We start from the raw sequence: 18,862 nt of genomic DNA, 5'->3' as shown, positions 1-18,862 counted from the left end.
GCGATTGTCTATCTATGATAAAAGAGGTTCTACGTTTGGAAGCGGCGCGGCGAGTCCGCGAATGCTATCGAGGGAAACTTGCGAAGATTGACAATCGCGGAGGGATGATTTCAGATCAAAATTAAATCAGGCACAAGCAAGTTCGCGCGGATAGAATCGGAACCCGTAGGCGAAATCACACGGTCCGATCATCCGATAATAATTTCGGAATCGCGCCGTCACGGTCCGTCCTTTACCGTAGCCATGATAGTGCAGCGGCGAGGGCAACGACCTGACGCGCGGGGATCAACGGACCTCTCGTACAGGTATCACACTTTTTCCCTTTCACAAAGCATCCTTGCAACGGTCCCGGCGAACGCTACAAAAGCCTTCGGTTGAAAAACCGTGACTGCATTTAAGTTATCGCCGACGTATAAATAGTAGATCATTAACCCACGAACGTGGCCTCTTAATAAAGTATTGCAGAAAAAGGGAAGCTAAAAGAATAGGGATCCCGAGAAATTGAATTCTTCAACAGGGGATTTCTATAGAAAAAGAAGAAAATTGCCCGTGATTGTAGCAGTCTCGTGGGAAAGAAATAATATCGCGAGGACCATAGAAAACTCTTGCTCGAATGAAAAGTTAACAAAATAATAACATTTGAAAAGAGAGGAGAAAAATGCCTTTATCAAGATTACAAGAGACATATCATAAAGCACGTTTAAAGATAACATTCGATTTAAACACAATTAATTTGTTAAAGCTTTCGTCGGAAGCAATAGACTAGTGCTGTTACGTCGTCAATATTATAATTTGTACTTTAACAACGTCCAATTTCGTCGAAAAGCAGTCTTGCGTCTTGCTAACGAAGGCTGTTGAGTCTGGTCCCATCAAGACTTGTGATTAGTCAAAGGGAAGAGGTATCTAGAGGCAGTAACGACGATATGCTCCGCGCAAAGGACAGCAATTAGAGCCACGACAATGACAAAACGAGGCCGAGTTCATTGACTGACTAAAGATGCTGGCTCGAGCTTGATAGAGGAAGGATAATAAGCGGCGAAAGAAGCGAGAAGCGATCCGTCGAGGGGAGAAAACGAGGAAAGGAAGAACGCGGAGCGTAGCGTAAGCGTCGAAGCGTAACCGGCCGAACAACGTGTTCGCGTTTTCCGATCAATGAAACATCACGCCGGTGGAATGCCGGCTCGGTTAATACCACGATAATGGAAAACGTCCGATGACGAGATATACAGGCGCAAAGGAACATTCTGTCTTCTTTTTTTTTAGATCGCGTGATCTAGGATAAATTTATACCTGACGTATGCTGTCTCCTCCCAGAACGCTGCTGCTCGTAATTGAAATTCCTGCACGACAGTTTACTGCATTACGTTAAGCGGGATAAATGCAAAGAAAGATTTATGAAATAAATCTGTGGCTCAATTCTGAAAGAGCCAATCCTAGACGATCATAAAAATACATGTCACTTTACGTAAACGTTTAATAATTTACCATATCAAAATCCGTAAAACTTCGCTGACGCGTTTAATTCCGGTTTTCTACAACTCTCGCTCGCGCACTATTCAGATAACTGCGTTTAAGCAATCATAAGAATTCTGAGTCTCGGTTTTTGATAAAAACTATTCTCCAACTTCCACAAATAGTCACTAATAATGCAAAAAACGACATTTCAAAATTAACTCCACAAGACGGCAATGAAAAAATTCAACCTGCGTAGCGAATTATAATTCATTCTTTTCGCTGGATCGGCAGGGAATTTATCCAGGGATGTCATTAATCACGCGGTGATAAACAAACGAGAAATAAATTTCGCGAGATATTAATGATCTTGTGTGTGCTTCGTTATACCATCGCTCGCGGATCTAGATGCCAGGTATGGAACTAATGCAAGCGGTGACTGACGCTAGGCGAGCGATCAGGTAATTAGTGGTTGCGGTAATAATGACGGAGTAGCGATATAACAATCTTGGCTAAGTAGTCTAGACTTAGCTAGCCGTGCGCTGCATTAAAAGCAGCGGTTATGCCGGATCAATCGGCGAGTACCTCGTAAATCGACGTGCAAAATCGATAATTGATCGACGATGGTATTAGGGTATCGTTTCAAACGCATTAGATACGGCAGATTGCGATCAAGCTGTTAATTAATTGCCAAGCAATAGAACCCAGCTTGCGTAAAAAACAAGTTTTCCGCGTCGTTGTTTGTTGCACGCATTGCGCTGAAAGGTTAATATTGTAAGGTCACGAGAGAAAAATTTAATTATGTAGATACGATCGCGAATATTAGTTACGATTAGAAGAGCACAATCGGCATGCTTTTTCGAATTAAGTCTGAAGAGAGACGTCCTTCCGAGCCACGCTCTGGAATTGATGTCTCGACCCATCAACACCAATGATTAATGACAATTTGCACCGGTCACTGGCCGAGGGAGAATTTGAAGATCCCGATCGGATCGGCATCTGTACATCGTTAAGCAACTCAGAAAGACGTTGAACCGTTAGAAAAGATATGTCTCATCTTTTACCTGTGTATTCTAGCAGTGCAGAATTTAAGTACAGCGTAACGAAATGAGTACCGAGAACAATTAGCCTCGCGAGCAGCCGCGATTATTACACAGTAAAAAATCGTGCGTCCAAATGTTAAAATTTTCTTGTGTTACCAAGATTTGACTATTATTTCAATGTAAAATCAACATACAACAGCTATGTTATTATTTTCGTAACATTTTCATGTGTTATATTTATGTCAACGTGATAACTAACACTTTATGTATGTCATTTAGAAATTGAATATTATTTTGAGTTCTTTTAACATAATTATTTCAAAAAATCAACACGTCTTAAAGTTATTTTAACATAAACAAAAGTTAAAGTAAATCTTCAAATAATCGTAAACTTTGACATATAAAATAATCAAATTTACTCAAATATGTGTTAATATAACTCAAAATAAAATGTATAATATACATTTCGTAAGAGTTACATTAAATCAGACGGAGCAAAATGTTATATCGACATTTTGTACAAGTTATTTTTACATTATACTTAAAGTTAAAAGAACACATATAAATGTAAAATATAGTGTCAATAAATTAACATTTCTAATTTGTCAACAAGTAACACACGATGAATGAGTTATTTTAACATAAAATTTAGAGTGGACTTTCTGGGACATTTGAAAAATGTTACAATTAACATTTTATTTTTTACTGTGTATCCTACAAGAAAATCTTGTAAGAAAGGAAAAAGCGACGTCGTTCAATGATCACGGTTATTGATAAATACCGTTTTCCACTAACGTATGTTTTTAAACCCGGAAAGATTCAACGTTCGTTAAGAAAATGACGTTGTTCAGCAAACGCGTTCGCGTCGAAATCGCGAATGTGGCGTAAAATCGATTTTCATCGTAGCTCATCGCTTTTCTGTAACGGTGGAATCGATTAAAAAAACCCGGCGTGTTCGTTCCAGGCCGATTTTCAGTTTCTTAGCAAGATACCAGCAGGAAGTGCCCGTCGTGATAGATGTTGCTTACGAACTATCGTTCCCTATCGCCAGGAATACCGGCAACACGCGTGGCCAACGTGCCGTTGGAGAACCGGTGGTCTACGTTTAGCCGAGACATCAACTCGCAACACGCACGCGGCACGCTGGACATAACAGTTAAAAATAACGTCAAGGTGCGAAACGCACGACGCCGGGGTTCCGGCCTGGATGGACAAAATCAGAATTCTCGGAGGCCTGTGCGGATACTCGAGTATACGCGGATCGAGAAGATCTACTTAACAGAGTTAAGTATACGCGGATCTTAACTCTGCCAAGCGCGTTAAGATTCTCGACGTGAAAAAATGTCTTGTTTGACACGCATGACCGAATTTACAAGAATATTATTCAATCTTAGTGGGTCATTGAAATGTTTACGCTTGTGTGTGCCGAAAACACATAAGAAACTAAAATATACGAGATAACCAAAATGCTATTAGATTCTAGGTTGAGCGCAACATCCAATTTTGTATCGCATGAAAATGCCAGAATTTTTGTACTAACGCACGACGAAACGAAATACATCTTGACAGATAATTAACGGTTTTTTTTTTAGATATATTTAACGCTGGAAAAGATCAGAAGTAATTAACAATAACAATCAAGACGTTTTGCAATAGCAAAAATGTTCGTATATCGTATTTTTGTGGGACAAGAAATAATCAAAAGCGTTAAAGTTTGTTTCCGAAATTAATCTTAGACGTCACTACACGCTACACGCGACGGTGCAGACATTTTGCATGGTCTTTGCATGGTCGGTTCCCTTAAAGACGCAAGAACTCCTTCCCCTCTTCCATATCCGTATCCTCAGCAGCTGCAATTAAATTTATCTGTTTTGCGCTGGGAATCCTTCTGCAACGCGGTTCCCGCGAGTCCTGCGGGGAAACGAAACTTCCCACGGGCAAGTTCAACATCTTGACTTTGTGATCGCGTCGCCGATAGAATTTCGTGACACTCGTTACGCTAATGATCGCTAATAATGCGCTTTATGAGCGCGATGTGCCAGCTGCCTACTTAGAGCACCATTCATGCACGAAGCGTCCTTGTGTTAAAAATATTATGTATAAAAAGAAAATCTCGTGATAAATAGTTCACGACGAATATAAAAGATATAACGCTTAAAGAAACTTAATAAAATAAAGACTGCTATGAGATATAATGGATACGCAAGAGCAATGCATTATGATATTCCATTACACTATACCGTGATAAAATAATATTTGCCTTTTTTAACTCGAGAGTGTGGCAAAGTTAAATACAAGCCTTTACTCTGAGAACAATCGATACCCAAATCAGCATTCGGACGTTATCTGGCTCACGAGATCTAATAACGGTCTCAGAGATAATTTGTGCATACGCCCATTAAAAAGTCTCTGACAATGAGATCTAAATAAAATTCAGTCTGATTTAATCAAGAAATTATAAATTTTAGTTGGAAAATTTATAAAGATCCTAACTATAGGAGGTTCGAGCCTCCGGCAAATTTCGTTTGCTTTTCCCAATGTTTCACTAAAATCTTTTCCCAGTTCTTATTTTTTATTAAAGCCACGACTCTCATAATTGCAGCATTATACGCGACCGATGGAAAGACGTGTGATCAAAGATAATTAAACTCATCAGTCAATCTTACACAGTCAATCTTACGCATCGTTTCTCTCTTCCTCCTCTCTTTTCTCGGCGGATCAAAATTGCCCTCTCCCCCTCCCTCCTCCGCCTTTGCGTGTATTATGCATGAACCAGCCTTATGTAATCGCCGTATATTACGGCCGGCAAATGACATCACGTCCAGCGTTACAAGCGTTGAGGTCATCAGGTGCCGCGACTCAGCCGATACTGGAGATTTTTTTACAGCCGTCTTGTCACGTATGTTCAAGATGACGGCGCGTATACGCAGGTAGATTACGTTTCTCAGCAAAACGAACGTACTTAGCCTCGGTCTACGTCGAGGCTAAGCACAGAGCGTGATGATTGTATCACAGTTCGTTTTCATCGTGGACTCTTCTCATTGCATCTTCAAAAATAAACTAAAGGATATACGAAGATAGCAATAATACCAAATTTAAATCCATGTTATACATTTTGTTGTATTGTATATCTTGTGATAAATTCATATGACATTTTCGACATTAGATATCGATTTGACATTTTGCAATAATATTGAAATACGATAATTGAGTTATTACTGCAAGATGGTAAAAATGAATAGTCAAACGTTTGACATACTTATACGGAATACTGAAAACAGTGAAATAATAAGTGATAGCACGATTGCTGAAATGACATTTGGCTCCACGTAGCTCAAGTATCAAAATTCTGTTTACTCCCTTAAGCAGTTTTGGCCACGGGCCAGATATCAATAGAATGCGTTAGCCGCTTCGCGGCTGCAAGAAAAACATCGGATGATGCAGAGAAAAGTACGTACTTCGGCGTAGCAGCCATTAATCAAACGAGTTGACGTCCCAGTATCAAGTATGTAATCGGCAGAAATTTTCTTAACAGGTTTCTTTTAATCTAATCACGAATTGAATACTCTTTAATAAAAGCTGAAGCATGCGTCTTAAAAAGTAGCGAAAACTTCATATTTTGTACGAATAATCTTTTGCTTATATTGCAACTATTCGTATCTTGTAATACAATATTTGCTGGTTTTATTGCGATTGTAGATATTAATAATGTAATCATGCGAACATGTTCAGGTTTAGAATAGGCAATATATGCCTCGTATATGCCTATTCATATCTCTTCATATCCTGTTTTACCTATTTATAGAAGCAAATGTTAACTTCTAACGTAAATACACGACCACCACGTATTATTACCAGGTTTTATGATTTTATAAAAAATACGTATTTTATAAAATTTATAAAATCTATACTTTTATAAAAACTATGTATTTATTTTATTGTACTACTGTATTAAATTATTAATAAAAACACACAATCATAAAAAACGTCATAAAAATTGGAGTAAAAATACGTTTGCCTCATTTCGCTTGTAATAATAATGGTTGCATGTCAAATATAATTGATAAAACAGAAATGACAATGTCGAGAGATTTAACAAACAGGTATCCACTGCGTGTATAAGTCGTGTAAAGTACATATTTGCAATGATCAAATTTAGGACACGAGACAACCGGTTGTCCGATCGGTATGTTGCCACGTCCCAATTTTCACTGCGTGCAAGGCGAATGTACATTCGTGACTCATCCATATCGTCATCGCGAAAAGTATACGGCTGCAGTGTTATAATGACCAAAACATGCTTCGGCGCGATGAAGCGACAAACATCCCACGAGAGAGAAGTGCCTTTTCATGAACGTTACGTGAAAATATCTTCTGCTAGTCGAGTCTTACGGAAGTCCTTTAGTAACATCCGAGCTTCGAGGTCGCCTCTCAGGAACTAGGACGTTCAAAAATTATTACTTCAAGAACGTAACAGTTAATCGGTGATGACAGTCGTCGTTATTTTAAAACGAAGTGGATATTTGTAATATTAACAAAAAAAAACATTAAGTTCCGATTTTGTGTTGTCAAATATAATGTTACAGATGCAAATCTAGCTTATTAATACACGCAAGAATCCTTCGACAATTATATATTTTATTAATGTAATAATAATACGATTCCAGATTCTTTTTTAACTGTCCTCAACGAGATTTGATTAATTGCCGAGACAAGAATGCAGTTCGTCCCCGTGTTGTTATTAACTGCTCTTCGAGTTGTTAACGAACGATATGCCTATATATCCTAGTGTCAAATGGTTGAACCCTGAACCTGTTATTAAACCCTGTCAGGTTATATCAGATTCTAAGACAATCTGTAATTGTATCTCCCGCGATCTTAAATTCTAAAGCGTTATTCGTTACGGTGAATTAAGCGTGGCGGAAATAGCTCCGAAGACGATGAAAACGCGCGTAGTGATTTTAACGATGTAACGTTGCTGTTAATTAACGATAGATCGCAATTCTTCGCACCTGCTATGTTTATCGCCGTATATATAGGTATGTAACGTACAATAACAGCAATCCATAGTCGTTAAAATTATGAAAGAGGGAGACTGCGTTTTCTTTTAATATCTTTCTCATCGCACAGGTTAAAAATATCAAATGAAAAACAATGGTTCGCTAAATCTTCAAACAAGCACAGAATATATATGAGACAAATAAAATAAACGAGACGTCCTTTATCTCGGATTATAAAAAATCATCAGATGAGCTACGAAAAGTAGAGTCGTCGAAAATCGTATTATTTAGAACCGGGCGGGTCCCCTTGTTTGCGCGCTCGGCCTGATATCCGTATATATGTCACCCAACGTTATCCAGTAATCTCTTCATCGCCGCCAACACGTCCTTTTCATTGGGGCTTAATTAAATGTACGCTCGGTATGCCGACGGAGGAAACGAGGGCGGGAGGGCCTCTGACTTCTCCGACTGAACGGGGGGCAAATGGAGAGCGCGGCCGAAAGGGTCGAGGTCGTCGGCTACAGCAGCAGCGTGAACTGAATTTCAGGGCGCTGCGCCGTATAGATGCCTCTATTTAGAGTGCGATGTCTCCTCTTTCACACATTTTTTCGACGTAAGAAGATTCATTGCGAATTCCCTTTTAGCGAGTTCACTACCATCATACACTTCGACGAATATAAAGAGCAATAGATAGAGAAAACTAGCGCGCAAACCGTTAATCTCAGATTATTAAAGAGATTAAAGTGAATATCGTGGATATGAAGTATAAAAATAAAATATAAAAAATAATACTATCTGAACGACTCTGCGTGCCTGCGGGGATAAAAGTTTTAAAGAATTCAGGAAAAATGAAAAGTAAAATACTGTGAACAGAAATAAAATGTGAAACAGCGTCTAATAATAGTGTAATATAAGATAAAGAAGTTTCCAGTAATATAGCTGTTTTGTGCAATACGTAGCACGTCTGTCCTTACATTTTTATCGCGTAAATGCCGTAAATAGTCACTCTGGCAGTCCGCGTGGATCTAGACTACGTGAATGTCCCTGAACGATATGAGAAGGGGGAGATATCGAAATTGAAGACTACGAAGGGAATTAAAATAATTGCGTGCTTCCTGGCATCTGTGGCGTCAAGGGAGAAGGAGGGAGGTAGAAAAAGGGAGAAAAATAGAGAGCGGGGAGCGCGGGGAAAAATGCTATGCAGAAAAAGCGATCGCGGCAGGGCAGGGCACGGCGTAATACAGGTAGGTAGGTAGGTAATAGATACACGTAGATGTACATAGGTATATATGTGGGGCAGGCAAGATGGAGTCTCGGAGGCACGGGTCGATATGAACGCGACAGCGCTATTGCAGCAAACCGCCCCCTATTCGCCTCCGCGCGGTCCCTGCTCGCTCCTCTTACCACCTTCGCTCGGCTCTCTTTCCACTATCAATCTCCCCCGTGTCACACCTCCCCGTCGCTATCAATGGTATCGCTATCGGCACCGTTTGCGCATAATCGACGCATGTGTCCGTTTTTTTTTCTTTCTAAAAACGCACTTTTGCATAGCCGAGCGAAAGCAAGAGGATCGATTACAACCCAGAAACCGCGGAGGGAAAGCAGATTGCGATAGCAGTGCGTATAGATGACAACATTTTTAACTATTCGACAATAACATGTACATTTCTGACAAATCTTTTCCTTAAATTCCTTTAAATATTGGATTAGAACTCTTTATAAATATAAGTAAGCTTATTGTTAGTCATACGTGGGGTCTGTTATCTATTGTGTAAGTAATGCGGTAGCGATAATAATAATCGAATCGAATACGAAATAAGAAGTAACTGATAGTCATCGTCGCGTTAAATTTTTCGTGTCGAATTCAGTTCGATACGACCGTCAAGATCGTTTTAATCCGTTTGCAGAAGCCAGTGCAAGAAATGTCGATAATCCTGCCTCGAGCAAGAGGAGCTAGGTAAACATTTTTAATGAATTCTCAATGCGATTAGACGCTCGCTGCTTCATCATCGGATGACTCGATACTGCCTTGACGAGTCGAGATACAAAACTCGTTTTATATTAGCAGCTGACTTGTCGGCGTTGTAACACGAATGCTTCGACCGCGCTTTTCATTGTATCCGACAACGATCGGATTGCGAGACTTCTCTCGTATCGCGAGGGACCAGCGCATAAATTAAAAGCCCCTTTCGTGATATTTCGTACTGGCGTTTTTCTCACATTCCCTGACCTTTCAATTTCTTCGGTGGTGACGTAATCTCGCCACGTGCGGGCGTGCGTGTACGTGCCTAAACAAAAATAATCGTGATGCGATCCCGGACTGATATGTATAAGAAGAATCGGAATTATCCGCAGTAATATCCGCGAGGACTCGTCGACCGTGATTAATTAACACTTCGGTCGCCATGACAAATACCGCAATAAATCCTATCTGCATTTCCACTTATACACACAACTGTGAGGCAAATACTGACGTCGTTCACATACATGTGACATAACATGACAGTTAAAATGTTAAATGTTCTACAATCAAATTCGAGTTCTGTCTATCACTCACTTATTTCTGCAATTACCCGTTTTCTTCGAGCAACAGTTTTTACTGATGTCACAGTTGAGATCAATTAATCCGATGTACAGGATGGCGCCAGCGCAATATGTTCCACGAAGTATTTCTCTTTAATTGTAATTACATTTGATTTCGACGACAATTGATTGTCCCCTGCACGAATCGCATGCCACTATAGTTAACAGATAACGGTTTAATTGTATCGAGCCACTTTGATTTTTTCGACCGTATTTTAACTCCGCCTGACACGAGAAAAAGTAAAATTCAATAATGTACTTAGTATAGTAAAAATCCTTTAAAAATATAATATTCTTGTAAAATCATAAATCATAACTTTTGTTTTATGCTTCATCGATTCTTCGTACAATATTTAGGTAAGATGGCAGGATAAAAAAGTATTAATTCAATATGTAAAATAAATAATGTCTATTTAAGAAAAATAACTCTCAAAAAAATATCTATAGTTATATCGGGAAGAGCAGATTTAAATTCTCAAATTTGTGAAAAAAAAAAAACAAATTAAAATCATGCGAGAAAACTTCCATCGTTGATCGCCCCATTTATTTACAATATTTACATTATTACAGTGTAATTAGCGTACGACCTGATAATCTTAGCCGATTATAAATGCACTAACAGATGACCCAACCGCCTCCTCAATAATCGATGCAGGTTGTTGCACTAGCCGTATTCTGATCCACGATATACTCTGCAAACATTTTTTATCAGCCAAAAAAACGCAATAACAATTTTTACTTCATTGCATATATTGCGTGTATCAATACACACATAATTAAAATATATTTCAGGTATTAAAGCTTCGAATAATAATTTATAATAATGAATAATGGGGTCTTTCTCAATAAAAAAATCAGATATTGCGTTTACAAGGACCGTTTCTATCACACGCATATATCGCGCAATATTTTCAAAGTAGGTTAATATCGATTATATAGGATACCAGCGCAAAAGCGGGTATTATAAAATGTCACACAAGAATTAGGGCAACAACAAAAACGCTATATAGTCGACTCTGTGTTGGACGGTACGTTCATCCGGATAATTCTTTTGTTCGAGCGCTGAAGCTTACATGTAACGTATGTATGTATGTACACTCAAATAATCGAGAACGAAAACGTCGATTCACTCAATCAAAGCTAGATACGTAAATGCGACTGACCGCATTACGTTTTTCTAAAAGGCGCGAAATCTTTATAATATTCAAACTCAAACTTGATTAATCAAAATTCTAAAAATAAAGCTGGTATATTAATAAAATAATTCCTGAAAATAATTCCCTAAAAATAATTGATTTATATTTCTCTTCCATATATATACTTGTCTTATTTTTTAACATGTGCAAAAATTATTTCGCATTAACGATCGCGTAAAATTGGCGCATAATTGTAATCACGTAAAAAGAAGAATGAGCCGACATTTTAATTCCTGAGAGTGGCAAGTTACATTAAATTATATTTCGCTCACTCATCCTCGAGTTTTCTGCGTGTGGACGATAGGGAGACAGAAAAAGGATAAGGATGTTAAAATCGTTGGGGTAAACGTACCTTTCCCTCTTACAGACAAATTAAAGAACGTTCGGCTGGCGCGAACCCTTTTCGATCACGAGAGCGCGGTGAGGCACTCCGCTCCCCAACTCGAAAGAACGGAGAAAGCGAAGAGGGAGAAAGTATCGGCGACGCGAGGAGGGTTACAACCCCTCCGTTAAGTTTACACAGCTCGCTACTTATCGCGTGTATGTTTAAAGAAGTGTGCAGCAGCCGAAACGCGCATTTTCGAGTTATCGCGCTTCGTCGACTGCTTCGCCAGACAATACTTTGAAGTCTATTAGGATCTCTAATTCATTGAAGACGCGATTAGGCAAAGCTTAAATGCTCAAATGCATCGATAAAAAGCGAATATATATGCATGAGTGTGGGTGTGGGTGTTTATTAGACAAAAGTATTTTATTAAATATCTTACATTAACAAAGCATTTAAATTTGCCTTTCGTGAATTCCTAGAATTTGCAATCTCTTAAAAAAAGACGTAAAAAGTTTTATTGTTCCTTTTTCTCAATCTTTTGTTTAAAATTTCCTTAATTTTAAGTATTGTGTTTAGTGTTGTTAATAGAAGATCTAATTCTGATCGTACATACATAGTTGATTACATTACATCCCTTGCATTCTTTGTGACGTGTCTTAAGCATATGTTAACCACATGTGTCACGTGTGTTTTTAAACCAGATCCTAATTTAAATTATTATGAGCATCTTCTTACACTTTCTGAAATAAGATTACTACGTTACTAAATATTCATTCTGACTGGCAGAAAGATTTATATGATATAAGTCAAATTTAGCGTTTAAATAGATCATCTGCTTCTTTGAAGCCGACATGATTTAATAATTAAATATGATCCATGGTGAAAGGTCTCCCTCTATCTCGCATCGTTGTTAGTAACGAATAATTCCGTCCACTTTCGCTGCTGTTAACGACAATAGCATTTTACGAGACGTTGTTAAAGTAGGTCAATCACGACCGCTTCCGACGTTGCGTTTAATGTTTAAGTACTTGTCAAGGGCAGAATGCCAAATTTCTACGGAAGCCCTTGTCAACTTGAAATGAATACTCGCTGCAGGATAGAGTGGCAATTAATTTAACGCACTTTTTGCAGGCTGCTTTAAATAAATATTATTTTTACTAAATCACAAGCTTGAAAAGAATCAGGAAAAAAACTAATATGATGTAATATCTTTTTTATTTGAAAATATTTTCTCAATTCCGCGATTTGCATTATTTTTGTATATTTTAGACATAAAAAGGCATTCTTCCCTTGCCATTAATTATCTTCACATATGTTATATGTTATTGATGAGCACAGCACTAACTTTTTTTAGAATCAGTAATGTTCCAAACTTAAATTATCTTTTTCCTAGAATACAATATGAACATCATTTCTGTAATGTTCATATAAAAAAAACACATTACAAGCAATTCCAGTTTAATGTTATTCTTATCACAATAAATCGCTTTCAAACCCGTGTGCGCCAGCTGATGAACTTGATGACTCGATGATTTTGAGTTAAAACGCGTTGAAGTAAAATTTCACAGCGATGCACCATGGACCGTCTATCTAGCGTAAAGCGTGAAGCCGCCTCACATTCCGCAACGTTGCAGCAGCGCCAGCGTTACCGGCGCGAAAACGTTTATTTTCAGTCTACCTTTGCAGCCGTTGCGGAAGGGACGCGACACGTACACATGTGTACACCGCCTGCGGTTTCGCAACGCGGTCTCATCCGGCGAGGAATCGACGAATGGAAAATAACGTGTTCCGCGTATGCACGCGTACAGCTTCAACCGTAAAAATGGCACGGTGCGATGGACTCGCTGATCGATACACGGGATACTATTAAAAGTCGTTACGGTTGCCGCCGGGCTTCGGTATCGCCTGAATTGTTTATTCGATTGCGTCGCGAATAATGCAAATGTCGTTTTATTAATATCATTATTAAAGCGCGAGATACTCCCAACGATCGCTGTGCAGATCGTGGGGGTTTACGTGGAAACACCAATTTTAGCACACGTTTCCTCAAAATACATTGACAGTCACTAGAAGAACTTTGATGTATTCTTTAATTTTAACTCAATTATATGTCCTTTAATTTTGTGGAATACTCTAAACTTATACTCTCGTTATAATTTTATATCTTGTTTGCATTCCCTGCACTGTGCATTTATTAGGAGACTCGTTCCAGGATAAATAAATTCTTATGTTTAATCTTATATAGCAATTTTGTCAAATCAGATGTAAGATCGTGTCGTGATCTTCAATAATTTACTTGAATACACACCGTAGAAAACGTACGTGCCTCCGTCGCGGCGTGATGTTATTGCATGTACCGTCTTATTACGGGCAATCAGATGTAACTCGCGCGTCAAGCTGATTGACAACCTAGTCGTCCCCTAAAAGCGCATCACGGAAACGACAGTCTGGCTGCTGTTGAACACAAGGAATTGCCGGACGTGGTCTAAAACCCCCCCTTAATGCGTCGCGACTGACCCAGATTCGTGATCGCTGCAGCACCACCTTCGTGTCTTTTTGTCTGCGCACGCCGTCATCCTGAAGGACGGATATGGTTTCAAATCCGACCGGCAAACCGGCAGTACCGTTTTCTAATCCGATTAGTTCGATCCCCCGCGATGAGTGCCCCGCAGTTCTCTCGATTTCAATGACGGATTCTCTAGCGTGCAAGAACCTTTGGAGAGTAGACTCTAAATTTAAAGGTAGAAAGAAGAACTAGAGGAGGAGTGTCTTGTATAATTGTCTAAAATACAGTTTACGAAGGAACCCTTCTTCTCCGTCGTTTGTAACATAAATTTGATACTCCAGAATTTTTAGATTCGCGAATTTTAAGACCTCTTGTACAATCGCCTCATGGACGAGAGATATTGACGATAAACCGTGGCAGCCTTGATTTACATGGGGAATAGGGCACGCGATCTCGCGACTACCAATCTTTTAGCTGTACCAGTCGTTGCGACTTGGTCAATTAATCAATTCGCTATCTAACAACATGACTCAACAGCGAACGTAGTTCGACGGAAACGTATTTTTATCTATGATGGCGGAGAAATATACGCGCTCGGATCTCTCTTCGGGATTGGTTAGCCGTGGCCTCGAGACATTGTTCAAGGTTCTTTGGCGAAGGTCCACGGTGAAATTATGACGTAATCCCAGAGTCCAGAATGTGTACATAGAGAGCGGCTAACTGTTGGCGCATGCCGGACAGCCGGATCGAAACGCGAGTCAATGGAATCGTCGCGTGTAGTAGGTACGACGAACTGCGCGTTGAAGACTTTCTCGATAAGCGACGCTGCATATGCAATCGGTATTATATTGTTTATCGTTCTGTGTCTCAATGCCGCGCCTCAGTCGCAGCGATAAGTTGAACATGAATTTTAATTGTGCTAATATGAATCTCAAACAATTCTAGTTTTATTAGCATTATCTTTATCTTTCTTTATCATTATAGGACATATATTTTTATTGTAAAAATAATTAATAAAGACTTTATTCATTTTATTATGAGAAAACATTGCTTTTTTACCCTACATTATTACCTTTCTAATCACCTATAGGTACACAATCGTACTAGATGCCGCACCCTGTATACGAGACAGCGTCAGACCTACATTCTATATTTCCACGTTTAACGATCTAATTCGCGAATTGATCTCTGAGATTCTGCAAAGAGAAATGATGATACGTTTGTTAAACTGAAGAGTCAGCGACGTTCATAGCGTATGACATCACAACATTAGGCAGGATGAAATAATTGGTCACCGAGTTACGCGCGGTGGACACCGCTCGTTATGACACATTTTTAGAGAATAAAGCAACGACTGTTTCAGCAGAGAAATACTCATTAATTAGCGTAAGAGCCTTGACTTTTGTCGCAGCACAGCGACGAAAATATACATATACCTAATAGACTTAAAAGTATCATGAATTTCTCTTTTTATCAGCTAGTTCTACCCACATCGATGAAATATATGGATACATACATATATTTTTTAAAGATCTACTATAGTAACTTATGCACTACGTTCAGGCACGCGTGATACAAAATCGCAAACACAACTAAAAATTTCTTGAAATCATAAATATAATCACGAATGAGATTATAGATGTAGGATAAAGACAGCGCTGTGGGGGGGGGGGGGAAATATTTGTTTTCAATATCTAAGAAGATGTGCATTTAAGTACTCACAGATGTATCTGCTGCAAAAGGTATTTAAGCAATAAATGCAAATATTCAAAGATGCGGAGATGAGACGGAGTAGAAAATTTAATTATTAAATTTTTAGATTTCTCTACGAAAAAGATGAATTAAGGTAAATCTTTCACTTGGGATTAAAATGAGAAATTAAAGACGTGAATTAAAAATGGAATCGTTTTCTGACTCACAGTTTATTTTGACCCATGTCACAACCGGTTTCTCATGTCGTCTTCAGGTAAGAAGCTTACCTTGTCCAAATTCTACCGTCTTAACAACTTGCTCTCGGCTCTCTTTAGAACGAAACAAAGTACTTCAGCCTACTACCCTCGTGTTTCAAACTACCGAGACACACCATTCAAATACTTAATGCTTTTGTACTTTACTACTTTTGTACTTAACGACATAACAACAAACACGTATGTTCCAAAAAAAACTGCAATTAACGAAGCGGTCTAACATTCTCTACCTGGCGACCTTTCTGTTTCCCGTGGAATCGCGCGCGCCCACTCGATGTGGGACTTTTTTCTCTATCCCGGAGAGGAACGTTCAGGATCTGCGGTACCGTGAACACGGGCACGTGCGTCCCCTACCTAGCGGTGCGCCGCTACCTTCGCAGCAGCCTACGTCCGGGAGTAACCGTGACCTTTGGGCCGCAACAATCGGCCGGCCACTTCGTCTTAATGATCGCTTTGCATGCTAACGCGGTCGACGTAACGATCTACGACAAAGGCGGTCGCCCTGTTGACGCCTTCTCAGATGTTCAACAAATAGAGCTCCGCGTGTTCTATGAATGGGAACCTTGGCGAACAGCATCGCCCTGTCCAGTTCAAGTTACGAAACACTCGGCAAAATATATTTCGATACCACAGATGCTTTAGTATTAGCTTGTTTATCGCGACATGACTGGATGACCAGATATATCCGCTTTGGGTCTCTGAAAAAAGGTAATGCAAGAGCAGAAAAAGATAAATAAAAATTTGTTCATGCAGAAAGTTTTTTGTCAAAGAAACTAAACGTGGCGCGTGAGAAGAGAGTGTCAAATGGGAGAGTACAGCTGTACCGAACCCTCCTCTCGCACTTTACCCACGCAATCGAAACTGCGAGCTGACATGCGGCGAAACGGTTGAACGCGAGCCCGTATATGCTATTAGATGCCATGTATATACGAAGCCTATTATTTGCGATAATGCCACCCACTTCCCTCGTGGCCAAAAATACATATGTTCGTGACAAACTAATCCGAACGCACCATGCAGTACCTCGAAAACTCTGAGTATTACGTGACACAGCAAATTTTTTAAACATAATTATATGGGTATTCTCGTATATAATTATGTGGTTTTAATTACTACAATATCACGATATATATGGAGAGAAATATTTCCATTATAATAAAATATTATTTCCGATTTAATACACATGTTATAACATCGCATTGCAAAGAACAATAATCTTTCGCAGCATATAAATTAGTAAAATTGCTAGTTGCGACATCAACGGCATGTTTCCTGATATAAAACTGAAGCACTGAGAATGATACAAACTTAAACAGCTTTCCTACTTTTACTTCGCAGATTTGAGAAATGATTTTCATCAAGAGTAAATAGAAAATTTTAAGAATTACTTTTGTATTACCTTCCTCTCTTCGTTGCCTGCATTTAGATAAAACAAACTTACAATTAGATAGAACTTTAGATAAAATAAATTATACTTAGTCACGAAGAAAGAAATGTAATGGATAACTCGAAGGAACAAATTAACTATTTTTTGCATCGCATTGCATTTAAACCTCAATTAAATCTTCTTTCTTTACTTACGTCGTTAATATGTCGTAGATAAAACTAAAAAAGAGACACGTCAAATCAAGCTCGTTCAAATTACATCGGTGTCTAAGATTTCCAGATCCATATCACTCTCGGTGCTTCCCCCTCAACAAAAAGCTCATCAATCTTACCTGTTTTCCGGTGCGTGGCAGAGTCTCCACGTTGGTACCGCCGACTACGGGGGCCTTTTCCGGTCCGCCGTTCTGCTGGCTGACGTTTATGTTGGCGTTAACATTGGCGTTAACGTTGTTGGCGTTGTCGGTGACGTTCGTGTTCATGTTCGTCCCGGTGGTAACGTCGTCGGCGCCGCCGCCGCCACCGCCGCCGCCACCGCCACCGCGCTTTCCGTCCTCGCCCGTCATCCTTCGCTCAGTCGCTCCGTCGATTCACCCTCTCGTTGTCTCACACCCTCTTCAACCCACGCCACCGCCGCCGCACCGCCGCCACCGCCGTCGTCCTCACCGGACCCGTTCCGCTTACACTTCCGCTCGTTAATTCCCAACCTCGATCCACGGCTCGGAATCCCGATATCTGTGCGGCCGATCGAGAACCGATCAGAGAAGGATCGAAGCGCGAGCGTGACGAACGTGACGCCTAACCGATAACACGTAATTTATTTCAGCCCCTCGACGTAGAGGCCGTAGGGCTTCCGTTCCCCCCCCCCCCCCCCGGAGACGCGGAATCCGGGCTATTAATAGCCGAAACTTGGCTTTTATTAGATTGGAATGGAACACATGGAAAGCTCGAGTTTTCGATGTTTCGCATTAAAATGGATCGCGCGCCGTAACTTGAGCCTTACTTTAAACACAATCTTAACTTTAAAGTAGATCTGAAATTACGGACTCGATCCACATCGCGATTCCGCACGCCTCTCGCTGGGGCGATTAAAAATTAAATTCCCGCGGGCGATAAAATAAAATAGTCGAGCACACGGTGTTACACGGGAGTTCCATCGGGCCGAATTACTTTGGTTGTTCTTCGAGGAACGCTATTTTTAGTCGGCACGAAACGATACGGGTGGTATAACCGTACGTGACGAAACGGTTCACAAGCACATTGTGAGCACCATCCTCCCATTCGCTATTCACCGAGGAGGAAGAAGACCGAGCCTCGCCCGAAGTGCAATCTTGCCGCTAACATCGCCAAACAACACGAAGATATCCGAAATTATCATCTCAAAGTTGCGGAGCGTCTTTCAGA

The 18,862-nt window shown here is 39.9% G+C and overlaps 1 protein-coding gene across 12 annotated transcripts in view; it reads right to left on the bottom strand.

Moving 5' to 3' along the window:
* Nucleotides 1-18,862, bottom strand: part of LOC139772825 (uncharacterized) — an 84,156-nt gene that overhangs the window by 63,042 nt on the left and 2,252 nt on the right. For all 12 annotated transcript variants that reach the window (XR_011718203.1, XR_011718205.1, XR_011718204.1 and 9 more), the window contains exon 2: nt 17,794-18,193. Coding sequence is in view for 9 of the 12 variants with exons in the window: in XM_071706740.1 (XP_071562841.1) it covers nt 17,794-18,024 (231 nt within the window). In the remaining 3 variants the exon portion in view is untranslated. The remainder of the gene's footprint in view (nt 1-17,793; nt 18,194-18,862) is intronic.

This window comes from Temnothorax nylanderi, unplaced genomic scaffold (assembly GCF_030848795.1).
Source record: "Temnothorax nylanderi isolate EJ_2023f unplaced genomic scaffold, tnyl_v1.0 TNYL_tig0054_pilon, whole genome shotgun sequence".
Lineage (NCBI taxonomy): Eukaryota > Metazoa > Arthropoda > Insecta > Hymenoptera > Formicidae > Temnothorax > Temnothorax nylanderi.
Note: the sequence above shows the minus strand (reverse complement) of the source record. Positions and strands in the feature narration are given on the sequence as shown.